The sequence below is a fragment of the Anguilla rostrata genome, chromosome 2 (assembly GCF_018555375.3).
Source record: "Anguilla rostrata isolate EN2019 chromosome 2, ASM1855537v3, whole genome shotgun sequence".
NCBI classification, from domain to species: Eukaryota; Metazoa; Chordata; class Actinopteri; order Anguilliformes; family Anguillidae; genus Anguilla; species Anguilla rostrata.
In genome coordinates, this window is record NC_057934.1 from 35,887,849 (window position 1) to 35,902,903 (window position 15,055).

General features: G+C 47.1%; 1 protein-coding gene across 2 annotated transcripts in view; it reads left to right on the forward strand.

The window, feature by feature from the left end:
• The window catches only part of LOC135247886 (ATP-citrate synthase), a 37,365-nt gene that overhangs the window by 4,196 nt on the left and 18,114 nt on the right, over positions 1-15,055 (forward strand). For both annotated transcript variants that reach the window (XM_064321841.1, XM_064321842.1), the window contains exons 2-8: positions 4,397-4,577; positions 5,586-5,708; positions 8,514-8,576; positions 8,783-8,973; positions 9,916-9,995; positions 12,186-12,316; positions 14,043-14,161. In XM_064321841.1, coding sequence (XP_064177911.1) covers positions 4,419-4,577; positions 5,586-5,708; positions 8,514-8,576; positions 8,783-8,973; positions 9,916-9,995; positions 12,186-12,316; positions 14,043-14,161 — 866 coding nt within the window. In that variant the 5' untranslated portion in view covers positions 4,397-4,418. The remainder of the gene's footprint in view (positions 1-4,396; positions 4,578-5,585; positions 5,709-8,513; positions 8,577-8,782; positions 8,974-9,915; positions 9,996-12,185; positions 12,317-14,042; positions 14,162-15,055) is intronic.

Below are 15,055 nucleotides of genomic sequence, written 5' to 3' on the forward strand. Positions count from 1 at the left end.
GTTTTATTGCGAGTCTGTGTGCAGAAATGGCTGAGGAGCTCTATGCCTTAGAGAATGTCTGCAGTACTAACGTTACAAACCTCTGACAGACTAGCCGAAGGCCAATATACACAGTGGTATTCTGACTGCTCTGTAGAAATGGATTGAAACCACTAATGATGGGTGGGAATTTTTCCATTTGATAATGCATTGTAGATATGAACATTTTCACATTTTCATTACAAGCAGAAATGAGAAATGTGGAAAATTTGAATTGTGAAGAATTTCTTCCCAAACAAATTTCATACACTCACTCACTTTTTTTTGTGAAATAAGTTGAGATATGGGAGCTGGAGACCAGAACACTCAATTTAAAGCATGCGTCTGCTTGTTTTTTTTTCCGTGTGTGTCTTTGTGTTTTCCAGTCCAAACTCCTAAGTGCAACCTTGTTTAGCCTTAAATCATCTTTGGCCATTGCTGCTTTTTTGCCTGCTATCCTTTCATAAGGATATGACCCCATAAGTGCAGATGCCAGAGTTTCTGCCTCACTCACAAAAAGGGGTTGGATCTTGACAGCAAGACGAACTGGTCCCTTGTGCGCATCAGGGACAGCCAGAGCCTGCGCCTTTACCGCCCCGTCCTCCGATCCTGATTTTCTTGTGAAGCCAGAGCTCCGCATTGCTGGCTCAGGATGACCCACGCCCTTTGATTACCTGTGTCCTCTTCATCTGAATTCTATAGAGGGGCAGTGTCTTCAGGATGTCACACAGAGGAGCATCTGCCGTGGGTCTGCGTCAGCGACCCACTTTGTTGCTCGTAGCGGCTGGTTCAGTGCTCAAGTGGACATTTCGGTTTACATCTAGTTATGATGTACGAGTCTGTGGTGACTGATGCAATAACATCCCTCCACTGTAATGAGGGGGCCTGGTTTTTGGCTCATGCCCACTATGGGGGGTTTAGTGGCAGTTGTATTCAGCATGGGGCCATGGGGGGCTTTCTCTCCCGCACCATCTCTTAGCCCCTCCCCTTCAGAGGCATATGGCTTTATTTAAGCCAGCTGGTGACCTTTCATCACAGAGGTCGTGACCTTTTCTTGTGGCAACAGGATTGATCATTTTTGGTTTTCCTGTACAGAATGAGCCAGCTTTGATTTTAATATCTGTAACGTACGTTTAGCTTGGGTGGTCTCACTTTACCCCCATCAGTGCTAGTGATTTGTAGTCGTAGGGCCATGTGAGCTGGTCCCTTATTTAATAGATAGCTTTAAATTGCAACAGGGTGTTGATGGTTTGCACCTCGCACTGAAATCTAGTAAGCTGCCATTGATATTCCTGGCCACATGTATGTAGTAGTATGTTTGAGATTTTTACGCCCTGGTTTTCTTTTGCGGGGGTACTGGGATGACAGCAAAAGGCAGCCACCCAAGACTTTCACCTAAAAAGTGCATCAGGTATGCGAGCCGGGAGCATGCGTGCGTAATGAATCATGGAGCCGAAAGGCTTGTGCAATACACTGTCCTGACAGTGCCTCTGCCGGGGTGCGTGCTGGGCCCGGGCGTTGCAGCGAATGCACAAAGCCCCCTCTGTGGGCCGAAGGGACCGGAGAGAGAGAACACTGAGCCGCGTTGTGCTCTTAAGATGACTGCGCAGCCAGAAATGCACGGCTTTGCGATTCCCTCGCCTTTCCGAAGCGGCGATTTTCACAGCTTTGGCAACTGGGCTGACGCATCTGCCAATGAGGAGGTCACGATCCATTTTGATTTCCCCTTCAGTAAGTCTGCGGCAGAAATACCTGCTGAGGTTCGGGAAGAAAATTTGTTTGCGGTCGCTAAATTTTTGCTTTCGGTTGACTTGGCTTTTTTGTGGAGGTGTGCAGATTGTGGGTCGTACTCTGAAATCTGCTCTTTCTCCGTTTTTTTCTGAGGTCTGAAGATGATCTGTGTCTTGGGGCCAAGTGGTTTTGCCTCATTGTTTCCACCTTCTGGTCCCTTTTCCTCTATTTTATTGGCTCTCTTTGACCAAATTGGCTCTCTGGCCGAATTGGCTCTCCATGGCCAAACTGCCCTTTTGCTTTTTCTGGCCAGAGTCCTGATCTGAAAAATAGCACGTCACCCTCTCAGTTCAGCCTCAAGTCCTTTCTGTGCACCGCACCCAGAGCACAGTCAGTGTACCCTGTATGCAAAAAAAATTGTTGCTTAGTTTGAACAAGATTATATGAAAATGAACCCCCAGAAAGTGGTTGTGAGTGTAGGAAGATGTTGGCCCCTATGGGAATACATGCTTGATGTCCCAACTGCCACTTGATTTGGGCTTGTTTGTTGTTCCCCTGGTTCAGCATTGTGTACCTGAAGCAGGGTGCAGGGGAATCCATCTGCAACTTGGAAAGCAACAGAGCTAAAGCTTCAGTTGAAAATCAGGCGGTTCAGTGGCTTGAATGAATGTTACCTCTGTCTATACAGAGAGCGAGAGCGGGAATAATAGCTTAACAGTGGAATCATTTCAATGTCTCCTCTAGGTTTGGAGGTCATCTTTGGTGACACAGTGTGTTGAATATAGCTTGTAGCCAGCAAGTAGCTGGGGTAGGCATAAAAATTTATTGAAGGGGGGAAGGGGAAAGTTTTTCTTTATCACTTGGCGAAGAAAAAGTAACCTTTTGCTGCCTTGTGGATTTCTGTGGTCAAGTCATTTGTGACTGTGCGTCTCCCAATGCATCTTTCATAAATAAATTCTGTTATTGACCGACTTATTATTTTGTGGTGACTGTGCTGATATTGTGTCTGCAGAGAGGGGTTGAAACATCCCTGTCCGACTGCACTGCCGGATTGTCCTGGTACAACAACTAACACCAGAAGAACCAGAGCTCAGTACTTATTCAAGTAACAACTCATTTATTCAAGTGTATGTATGTATATGTTGTACGACCCGCTTCATTCGTGTTTGGCAAGTGACAAGCAAGTGGTTTTGTCTATGATTGTGAAACGTGCGCAAGCAACTTGTTAGGTGATAGGTTGACGTGTGTGCATGTGTTTGAGCGCACACGTGTGTGCGTGTGGTATGCGTGTGTTCAGGTCCATCTCCTTGTGCTTGTTACAGCCATTGGTTGTCTGGTCCAGGGATGCTTTAATAGCCAATAGATGATTTGAGGAGGCTGGCTGGAGGACCCATTTCTCTTGTACTGAGTCACGTCTGCCGGTAATCAACTGAGCGATGTCACCGCCGATTTGGCTGGAAGGCTGGGCTATTTTTAACTGTACAATTGGAATCGAGCGAGGAAAGCAGAGGGGAAAAAAAGCATAAAACTGGACAGAAAGGAAATGGATGACCAGACACAACCTTCAGTCAGGTTCATCTGGACAATCAGTGCAAAAAAGAAAAAATGAATTCACACTCCCTGAAAAGTAAATGGCTCATTTATGAAAAGTGTTACAATCTTAGGCTACTTCTCAAGGAGTGCATATGCAGTGTTGTTTTTGTGTTGACATTGAAACAGGTTAATGAAACCCTTTAAACTTCCCTTTAACCCTGAAATGTGTTTATCATAAGAACAAAAAGATACTACGATGTTGTGGTTTATTCTCAAGGACCCGAAGGCCCCTCTGAGTAGATGTGTTTATACTAGACTGATGGGAACAGAGCCCTCCAGTCTAGAATTGAGGAGCCCAAATAATTAAATCAATTTTTAGCCTGTCTTTCTTCTTGATGTCCTTGTTCCTGCAAATGTTCCTTTTTTTGTTGGGTACATGTGTGTCCTTTTTTGAAAATGTTTTAGTTTTGTTGTGACTCTTTAAATAGAATTTTGGTCAACGACATACCTTTAGTCCTCCATATAACCAGTTCTTTAGCCAGATATGGCCAATTCTTCTCTGAAACCTTGTCTTTTCTGGTATCTGCATGTTTCTGTTGTGCTCTTTGAAGTTTCTAATATGTGAAACTAGCCCAGAGGAAAGGTTCTTGCTTTCTTTCCAGGTGGTGCATCTTTCAGATAATCAAGCTATGTTAATGGTGCCTGTGGCATATGGCCTTGTTATGATAATTAGGCCTAAGTATTTAGGACCACTTTGCTTAGTTTTTGAACAATCAGTTTTTAAGTACAACACTGCCCTGTTATGCAGGTCACGTATCTTCCCTGTCCACGTCATCTTAGCGGAACGGCAACAGTTACTCGCACATAGTGAAATGATTTGTGCTTTTCGCTCAGCTGGTATATAGATGAAGCTCAGAACTGTTTAGACTTATGCTGATACACTAGGGTCCTGGGCGCCTTTGTCTCTGTACATACGTAAATAAGTAGCAGTAGATATGAAACCCTGTGTCCTCCTCAATCCCTGCTGTCTCTCATTCTCTGAAAACGTCCTGAGGTTTTCCCCCCTAACAAACATGCTAAAAAAAAAAAACACCTCCCTCGTTCCTTCCCCCAGACCATCAGTGGACTGAGCAGCCATGTCAGCCAAAGCCATCTCGGAGCAGACGGGGAAGGAGTTCCTCTACAAGTACATCTGCACCTCAGCCGCCGTGCAGAACCGCTTCCGGTACGCCAGCGTGACGAAGGAGACCGACTGGGAGCGGCTCACTCAGGACCACCCCTGGCTGCTCACAGAGGTGAGGCGCTGATCCGGGCCCCGTCTCGCCTGCGGCTCCCGCCCGGTCCCCCGCACCAGCTCCCTCTGAGCGTCCACATGAAGTAATCAGCATTACAGACCCGTGTTCAGCAAAGAAAGAATCGGTCCACTTCAATGGAGCGGAGCAAGAGGTTATTCTAATGGGCTCAATCCACATTTAAATGCTTATGAAATGCAAGCATGGGTAATTAGAATAACATTTTGAATGGAGAGTAATGACTAAAAGTGGCGTTCATTTTAATTTCACTTAGTGCACGCGGTTTAATGGTGTTTGAGTACGACTCAGCTGCTAGATGTTGCAGGGAAACATCGCTCTCTGTTTCAGCACAGAACGGAAGAAGAGTTCAGTTTCAGTTGCTTTACCTGGAGGTTAGATGGGAGCTGGACAGCTGGGTCACCACGACAGTGACTGCATTGATTTGGAAATGGCATTCACTATCGCTGGGGTCTTTTGATTGGTCGGCTCCCCGAAATGAATAGCTTTGCTCCCGCTGCTCATTCCCTCCTCCCCGGTCTTACACTCTCACCACCACCACATCCATTATAAATGACATCTCCAGGGTGGCTTGAACATTGGCCTTCTCCTTGAATCCACTCATTCTTATCTGTGGACAGAAGAAAAAACGGTTTGCCTGCTTATGGTTTTATCGAATTTATGACAGCGTTTGGCCTGATAAATGATTTTGTTTGGCTGAAGGAGTTTGTGTATTTTTGTAGAGCTTTGATTTGGTGGTAACTTGGCAACAGAACATACTCAAGGGCAAGGTTACAGACTTTAAAGCGGCGACAGTCATGATAACCCACGTAGATTTGGAAACGTTAGCTTTTCCGTGTGTGAGCTCCGGCGCGGCCGATGAGAAAAGTGGTGGGGTTCAGTACACGGGGTCAGTGCTCAGCCGTAGCCTGCGTATGCAGCGGCCTCTCATTGCATCGCCTGTGGTGTTCAGTGGCATATGATTTTATTTTTTGCTTTCTGTCCACCTCACAGCGGTTGGTGGTGAAGCCAGACCAGCTGATAAAGCGGAGAGGGAAGCTGGGCCTGGTGGGCGTCGACCTGGACCTGGCGGGCGTACGGGAATGGCTGAAGCCCCGCCTCCTGCAGGAGACCACGGTGAGTCCAGTCACAGTGCTAGCATCCCATCAGCTACCCTCAGATGTTATGCTGGAGAGGTGGAGGCAGGATACAGCAGTGAACCAACACTGGTGTATACGCCAATTTAGAAAATATTGCCAGAGTAATTGTTTTGAACATAAACCAACATATACTCCATCCTCCAGGACTGGAGTTTTGGAACCCCCGTTTTATAAATTGGCATTCTACAATCACCATTTTGTTCTCGGTCATATATTTATTTTTAATAACAAGCATGATATAAAATGTAGCAAGTAGTCCTCAGATACTGGTAGTCCTCAGTATTTCAGTGGTGTCCAGGGGTCAAACGTGAGTCACTCTGTAATCTTTGGTACTACTGTCACCAGCACCCCCTGCCTACTGTGCTATGAAGGAGCCAGTGGTCTCTGATTATTGGCCATACTCTGACCATGTGACCAGGAAGCAGTGCTAAAAGGCTCCACTTACCACACACACCCATTCACTTGTTCATTAACAGTGCAGTTGTGCATTTGGTAATGGAAAGAATCCCCCGGTGTGTGAAGACTAAATTTGTACTCTTCAGTCCATTTCACCATCAGAAACATACCTTTCCCTTGCCACGCCAATGACCATGTGTACAGTTAACCATAAATGAAAAGAAGTTCACTAAGGGGCACATGACTGCCACATGCCAGATGTGTTACTTCACATTGGCTGGCTTTGATGAAAAGTTGAAGGCAATTACATTAGGAATTCCAAATCCGCACCTTGTATTGACAGACGATACAATCAAAACGTAATCTATGGTGAACATACTTTTTTTCTCACAGTAACATATTTTTACACAAATATATGACATTCCTGTGCTGACCGAGTGCCTCGTTTGCGTGAAATTTAGTCCCATTCGGCCACTGTATTTGTGAAATAGTTTATCCGCTGTGGACAGACCGGTTTGGCTGTCCCAGACACTCACCACCGCAGTACCTTCCAGCCACACTGACCCAGATCAACGCGCTCACTCTCTCCTCTGCCCTGCCTCGTTCCCCTTCCTCAGACTCTGTGCTGCGCTAGCGTGCGCTCATGGCTAACGTCTGAGCCGGAGCTCTGCCGGGCTCTGCAGAATCCTCACGGGGAGCAGCGTCTGCGTCACACACACACACACACACACGTAACTCACGGCCACAGCGGAGACGCCGCGTGGGGGCTGAGGGGGGAGCCGAAAATGACGGGACTCCTTCTGGAGCTGATTAACGTTTCCTGTTCGCACCGCGGGCGCACACCGTGCGCCGTTCACGGTCGGCTCCACCGCGAGCAGCTAGCGTTAGGGCCCCGCGTTCGGTTTAGAGTTACACCAGGCCAGAGGTTGCGTAATGTAAGCGTCAAAAACCCGGGGAGGGACACGTTTGGGGAATTCTCGTCGTCCCGCAGTAAAGCAGTTGCGATGCCAGACATTTTACAGCTCTCTCCCCCCCCACGTTGTCTCCCTCTCTTCTCTGTCTTTTGTTTTTTTTGGTTTTCTCCCGTCCGCTCCCCTCACTCTCGCGGTTTGATGGCTGTCGCCGCGCGGCGCTGTCCGGCGCTGCCGCTAGCAAACTGCGCGCCGCTCCTTCGAGCGGTAAAGGCCAGCAGGGCCGCTCGGGTTTTTCCCCGCTTTGTGCTTATTTATTTATTTATTTATTTCTTTTTAGTCCGTCCATTTTAAATGTCAATCTTTCACTGTTCTTAAATGCCACGGTCTGCCGCTCGGCCCCCTCGCGACTCGTTTGTGTAGCCCTCGTTCCCTGAGGGGTTGCATCAGAGCGAATGGCTGCGCTGCGCCACTGTCTGACTAGCTGTAGGCATTCAGCATACATGAATCAATTTATTTCTCGCCATAGCTGCCTCAAAATTTAAATTGATCTTGTTGAAATGACTGCAAGGGACAATTAATAATTCTTGCTGTTTGCCAGAAATTCCGAGAATTTCAGCAGAAAGGGCGTCGTGGCTTCAAGGGGGCTGCAGGGGGACCCGTGCTTAAATCACTTGTGTCTGATATTTCACCCAGTGGAACAGAGCCAGAAATACTAGACCTCCACCGTCCCTCATACCTGTGGCTGGGTGTTAATGCACCGACAGCTGAGGAACCCAGCTGGCTTTGAGTGGAACTGCTTTGTGTGGACTGGATTTTCCGGTATACGTCTGTTCTCCATCCCAGACTTTTAGAGGGCAGAGTGGTGTTTTGAGCAGGGAAAAGGGCCGGATGTTATTTGGGTGGACCTTTAATACGGGCCGTTAACTGTATTGCATGTTCCAGCTGAATGGAACCCGTGAGACCCTTTGTGGAAGTGGTACTGGTATCTGGTAGTGTCTTGGGCTGCATGTTCTGTTTGCATTCAGGATTTGTTTCGATGCAAGTGTGTGTGCTGGCTTTCTCTTTGATCACTCCTTTCCAGAAGGATCCTTGCATTGTGTAGCAGCTGTGCAACTCGACCATTTGTTGGAGTACCTCATTCCTTTTTTTCCCCCTTTCTCCTTCTTCCTCTCTCCATCCGTTTTTCAAAACTTCCACCCTCTGGTGTTCCAGGCCGGAAGCTAATTCTATTGCTTGTCAGACCCCTCTAGATACACTTTATTCTGTATTCACCCTGGCAGCATAATGGCTGTGGTGAGTGCTTTGTGTTCATATCCACAGGATCTAGAGGCCATTTTGTTTAGCTGACCTCTTTTCTCCTACTGGTATCTGTCTCTCATCTCTCATATGGCCCCAAACCTGCCCTGCCCTGCAAACAAAGCCAACAGTAGTGGCTTCGTTTAAGCTTTTTCTAACTGGTTTTCTTCCCCCAGGTCGGAAAAGCTAAGGGCGTCCTGAAGAATTTCCTCATCGAGCCGTTTGTAGCTCATAAGCAGGTAAGTCTCTTCTTTTCTGTTTTTGTGTGTTTTCTTGTCATCCTAAAGATCCTAGTGTTCTCCCTGCATCCGCCTTTCCCCCTCATTTCCAGTCTCGTTTGTTTGCGCAGCCTTAGTCTTAGTCTTCCCGCGATTCCTCAAAGGCTGTGTTCTGACTCGGTTGTGTCTGGGAGCTAGCCGCCCTCACCCGAGATTTTCTTCCACAGGAGGAGGAGTTCTACGTGTGCATCTACGCCACGCGCGAGGGTGACTACGTGCTCTTCCACCACGAGGGCGGGGTGGACGTGGGGGACGTGGACGCCAAGGCTCTGAAGCTCCTGGTGGCTGTGGACGAGAAGCTGAGCGAGGACATGGTGTTGAGCCAGCTGCTCACCCAGGTGCCCGCTGACAAGAAAGAGTGAGTGACAGGGGAAGTCACATGAGACTGTGAACACATGGGTAGTCTACAGGGGAAGATTGCCATTGGCTGTCAGTCTCACCCTCCCCCACAAGTAATGCTGTAAAATGTATTTATAAGAGGTACAATTAGTGCTGCTTTTGTTGTGTTTTTGTTTTTAGAAGACCGGTATAACTTGAATAATTGCACCATAATCAGCATTCGTTACCCTGAAGGGAAAAACAACGACAAGGCAATTTCTGATGTTGCATAAAAGCTACGCAGAGGGAGCCGTCATCTGTCAGGCAAATTAAGCCCGCTCACACCCCGCTGCATTTTAATCCCTCATTCCAAACGTGTCAACCGAGCCTGTCCTTTGCTTTGATGGGTATTACGCACAATACCCCCCCCCCCCCACCCCAACGAAAAGCTGTCAGCCTGTGGGCAGGGCCCCTTACCCGCTGGCCCTGTACAGCCCCGGGCTATTTATTTATAGCCCCGCTCGCTCTCGCTCGGGGCGCTGAGGCGGACCGGCTCGTCTGTTTGCTGCCGTTTGTTAAATATCCGACGCGTGATTACTGAGATTAATGGGCGGGGCAGTCGCCGGCGACGTGCTGGTTTGACGGAAAGCCGGGGAGCTGGATTGGGCTGTGCCAGAAAGGCCGTGTCTTGGGCAGCACCAGCGCTACTGAAAGCAGTGAGGGAGGTCAGGTAACATGACACCCTTAAATGGTAACACCGGTCCCGTCCAACAAATGCGCAATAAACCGCTGTGAAATTTCTATGAGCCTGAGCTCCTGTTGCAGGCTTCCAGAAATCAACAGTTAGTGAAGCAGTGTTATTTTCTTAAATGTGTCAGCTGAATGCTGATCCGATCAGAATACTTCTCTTTGTTCGGTCCTGTTGAGAGTGTAGCAGATCTGTTTGTAAGGGCGTTGATTTGACTCTGTTTTTGTCCCACAGGGTCCTGGCCAGCTTCATCGTGGGACTCTTCAATCTGTACGAGGACTTGTACTTCACCTACCTGGAGATAAACCCATTGGGTACGCCCCCCCCCCCCTTCTCCACATCTTATGAGGAAGTCTAATGCCAAGCCGTCAGTCAATAGTTACAGTCTCCAACCAGTGTACTGCAGGCAGTGTGCCATCTCACCATCAAACAAACGCAGGGTAGAAAGTTTGTCTTTGTTCTCCAGCGAGCATGAAGTTCAGGCGATGCCAACTAATGACTCTGAGCAACCGTCTGTTCGAGGGCGTGTCCTAGAAGGGGCGTCGCTGGGTCACTGATGCATGTGTCATTAAAGCGTGTCTCTAAAGATCCCAGTCCATGGGATGTAGCAGACTGCAATTATGAAAAGCATCTGTTTTCCTCTCATCGTTCCTCTGTGCCTCCTCAGGCTGAACAGTGAGTGACTGCTGTAGTGCTAAAACAAGTTGGCTTCAAACTCAGCTCCTGTTACACGTGTCGAAAAACGAGGGAACAAACGGAAAGGGGCGTGCGGAAGTATTTAAAACCTGTGTATTTAAATAATACAATAACTTGTTTCCTTAGGCATACCCGGATATTCGTGTCCAATACCGCATGAATAATCCATAATAAGCTTTTCAGAAATGAGTTTTCTGAAGGCTGCGTGCCTTTTGAAGTGTATTAATGAGGGCGCACTCTGTAAGCCCTGCAGCAGATGTTCCTGCGCAGTCAGACGCAGATTGACGCAGATGCTGCTGCTTTGATGTCCTCCCCATGGAGAGCCGACAGCGCTGCTCGTTCCCTGTGGCCGGGGCGCTCGCGTCTGCAGCTTCCTGTATTCTGCTTGAAGTTCATTTCACTTGTGTTTCTGTAGGAGCTTTTGGGGCCTGTTTTAAAAAAAACCGCCATCTTGGGGAACTGAACGTAACGTCACTTAAAACTCACAGCTGAAACAGAACCTTTATCTGCTACCGGAGCACTGTTGTTGGCTGTGGTTGTTTGCATTGCTTCTTGTTCTAAGCTCAAGGACCCAGCGTCAGAGCACTTTTTTTTTTTTCAAACAGGCCTTTTTCTAGGTGCCGCATTTCTTGCGAGCTCGCAAGGTCTTTGGTCTTTGGTGGGCGGCAGCAGTTCAGTGGCAGTGCCAAGTCTGTAACCCGAAACCCAGCCCCTCCCACCCTCACCCTCACCCCCACATGTCACACGTCTGGCTATCTCCCCTCTGACCGCAGCTGTTTGGAGGGCGGCTGCAGCCGATGGACGGAGCTAATTTATGTTATTGAGTTGAGGAAACCGCTTGGGGGGAGGAGTCCCGCCGGCTGACTCCCCGACTTTTTTGACTTCTCATTTTCTGCGTGCCCGCTGGGGTTCGAGCCCTGTCAGTCACGCAGCGCCGGCGCGCCAGACGAGGGGTCTCGGGAGTCACATAAAAGCGACGTGGAGCAGAGCTCTGCACTGCTACGCAGGACAGAAATCTGAGTGCTGTCCACAGCGTAACTGAAGCCTGCGACTGTTCACCCCTGGGGAAGTTTATTTATGAAGATCTACAAGAACACAATTGCATTCACTGTATTCTTGTTTTTTTTTTTCTTTTCTAAGTGCTTCCATGTCATTTGAGCTAATGCTGAACTGTGCTTTACATTTTTAAAAGTTATTTAGCAATGTCTCTCTGTACTTGCTGTTAGAAGTATTAGATTGGGAAACTTTTGGTAACGGTTACAATCGCAGAAATAGTGCTGATGCTGGTGTGTCGTATCAGAAAAATAGATTTTTTCACATGTTAAAAATCAATATTTACAGAAGAGCTTTTAGTCCTTTTGTGGACTGTACTACTTCGTAGTACAGTCCACGTACTTTGTACGTACTTTGTACGATCCTTCCGCCCCACCTACCTGCCGTTAAGAGGGGACATGCAGTTCTGTCTGTATGGTACACACAGATGCCCATTTGTTTCTATTAAATGAATGGGATTTTGTATCTGAGTTCAAGTTGTTTAAATTAAGAGCCCTTCTAACATCAGAGAAGGGCTCTTTATCCAGTATTCTCATTTTGACAATAGCTGGGAGGACGGTTTTTGCCTGAGGGCTATCAGAAGTGCAGTGCTGATTTAGGCTGTGCCAAGCTGATTCAAGGCTTTCACAATCATTTTTCACCTCAGTGGCAATACAGGCTTTTTGGCAGGTCGATGACGTCTGAGAACGGTAGCGAAAGCGGGGCTCCAGCGAGATTGTGTCTCAGTGTGCGGTTTCTTTTGTCTTCTCTCCCAGTGGTCACCGAAAAGGGCGTCTTTGTGCTGGACATGGCCGCCAAAATCGACGCCACAGCCGACTACATATGCAAGGCGAAGTGGGGCGACGTGGAGTTCCCGCCGCCCTTTGGAAGAGAGGCCTACCCTGAGGTGGGCGTCCCAGTTGAAGCAGAGGGATAGTGACCTGATGCATGCTCTTTAATGACAATCCGTTCTTTAAGCCAGTTTCATCTTCTTAAAAATAATATGACCGCACACAGCTTGTTCAGTATTGATGCCGTACTTTGATTACCAGTGGTTGGTAGAAAAACTTTTTTTTAAAACTGTGATTGCTAAACGAAGGTAAAGAATTTTGGGATTTTGTGTTGTCAGTATTTGTCAGTTATTTCAATTTCATTGTGATAAGTCATTTTAGCATGTGTACAAAAGGTCATTTCATTCATAAGGTAAGTTACTTATAACATATTATATCTTCCATGTCTTGCACCCTTCATAACAGGCACTTGGTTATCCTTTCAGCAAAAAAATATAATACGATCGTATAATATTATTATGATAATGTCTCTCTGTACTGGGGGACATTGATCAGATGATTTCAGTCATTTCTCCTCCGACATCTCCAGGTTACACCTCACTAGATAAACGGCTCCTTGTTTGCACAGCAGTGCCATAAAAGCCTGCCATAAATAACCGTGTAAAGTTGGCATTGTATTTGCCACTGGGCGGGACTGGCTGGGGTAGCCGTGGTGCGATCAGCTGACCCATAGCAACAGCACCACGTGATCAGGAGTCGGAATCTTATTTGCTTTCACTTTGCCTGAATATGCACCTAATGTGTCTGATTGGCTGGTCAATTTTAGCAAAGACTTTGAGTTTGGCCATGGCCAGATTGGACTTCAAGAAATAGGCCGTTCCCTGTTCACAGCTGAATTGCGTAACATGAGAGGTGGTTCTGTTTATACATTTAAATACTGAGTCAATTGTTTAGCTCCTGTGGACTCTCCTGCTCTGAAAGTTGCTTTACAAAGGTATGATTATTATGTTGTGGAGTTGCCATCCACCTTTCAGCCAGGACTTCATTCACACAAGTGTATTAATGCAGTCCTTAAGGCTGCTCATTTGCAGTGCTGGCAGTAGTTGGCTGTAATCTTTTGTCAAAGGAATGCAGGAGAGTCATTCTGTAGGACACCCCTGTGCTCTCTGTGATCTAGAGTTTTTTCTAGAAATTCTAAACAGGGATGGCAGTGGTGGACTTAATAATGTGGATTTTGTGTGGCAATTTCAAATGTACCCATTTGGGAAGTAAATGTAATAGATCTCACATTGTAATTAACTGGTAGCATGACCTATTTTGAAGCAACGCGCAACAGTTCATAATACGCCCTCCAATTAGGTGTAACGATTTTTTAGCTACCTTTATGTAACCAGTGAATGTAAACAAAGCACCTGATTCTGTCTCACTGAAAGCACTGGCCAGTGTGGTTGATGAGAAATTAAAAACGAATATCATGTCCGTGGACGTTTCTTTAGCGTGCGCACTTAAACCATCCCTTCTGAAACGGGCCAAACCGGTTCCGGCTGTTTGTCATCAGGGCAAAGGCAAAGTGTGTTGGAATAGTCTATTCTAGAGAAAAATTCTGATGTGACTAATCACTACCTGTGTAATTCAAGGGTAATTTAAATTCATGGACAAATTATGCAACCAAAAAAAATGGCATGAAGTTGCCACTGATACCAGAAGTATGTCGAAATTTTGGCAAAGCAAGCTGAGGGAGGCGCCCATGCCTGTATTACCAGGTTCAGAGAATGCCCTGGTGTGTCTCGGAGCAGCCTGCAGTGACGTGTGCCTCTAAACCTTTTTTTTTTTTTTTTACAGGAAGCCTACATCGCAGACCTGGATGCCAAGAGTGGTGCCAGCCTTAAACTCACCCTGCTCAACCCAAACGGGAGGATCTGGACCATGGTGGCTGGGGGAGGAGCCTCCGTGGTGTACAGGTAGGGTGTGCGTCACCCCATCACCTGACCGTCCCTCATGCGACGCGCTGAGTGCCTCTTCTTCAGAGAGGCTCTGGATTTGATCGCACCTCCCAAAAATCCCAAGAGCTAGAGTCCTCAAAATGGCCACCTGCCTCCATTATTTATATAGATGCTTTCCTATCTGTTGACTCACTGTAGTCAGGATTCCAGGCCGGCCTGTTGATCAGTGCTGTAGCTGGAAAGAGAGACCTTTGCTGTGAGCTGTATGAGTCTTCAGTATTTAGGTTTTGCCTTGTGTCAAATGAACTAAAGGGGTTTCTCTGTAGCCTTTTCTGAGAGCTGGGAGATGTTGAGTTACTTGACTATCAGTGCTGGTTTTTAACCAGGTCTGTTTTTACACTGCTTATTCAGCATGAAGAATAAACAGAGGAGATACTGCAGAGGCACTGCTTACGTGTTGAGACGGTTAGGGTGATCACCCTCTGGCGCCTGCACACCGATGCAGCTGCTTGGCTTATCTGCCTCCTGAAATAGCTTTACACTTTGTGTTTGCTCGTATAGAAAGGCGATGTTTGCTTTCTACCGACATAGAAAGGTGGTGTTTGCTTTCCACCAAAGTCCAAAGACTCTTTTGGCTCGGTGAAAATTAAATCAGTGACAATGGTGGATAAGGCATTTTGTACAGTGTATCCATAAGCGTATCTGTGTCTGGAATGAAACACTGCGGAAGATTAATAAGAATGGCATCTGTCCATTCACTGAGGTGATGTCTATGATTTAAACTAGGGCATGCACTTTAATCTTCTGCTTAGGATCCTTTGCCACTGGGCTTGCGCGTTAACTCCAGGTGCATCTCAAAAAGACCAGGTTTTCTGGGCCCACTTTGCAATATGATACACGGCCAATAAGTTG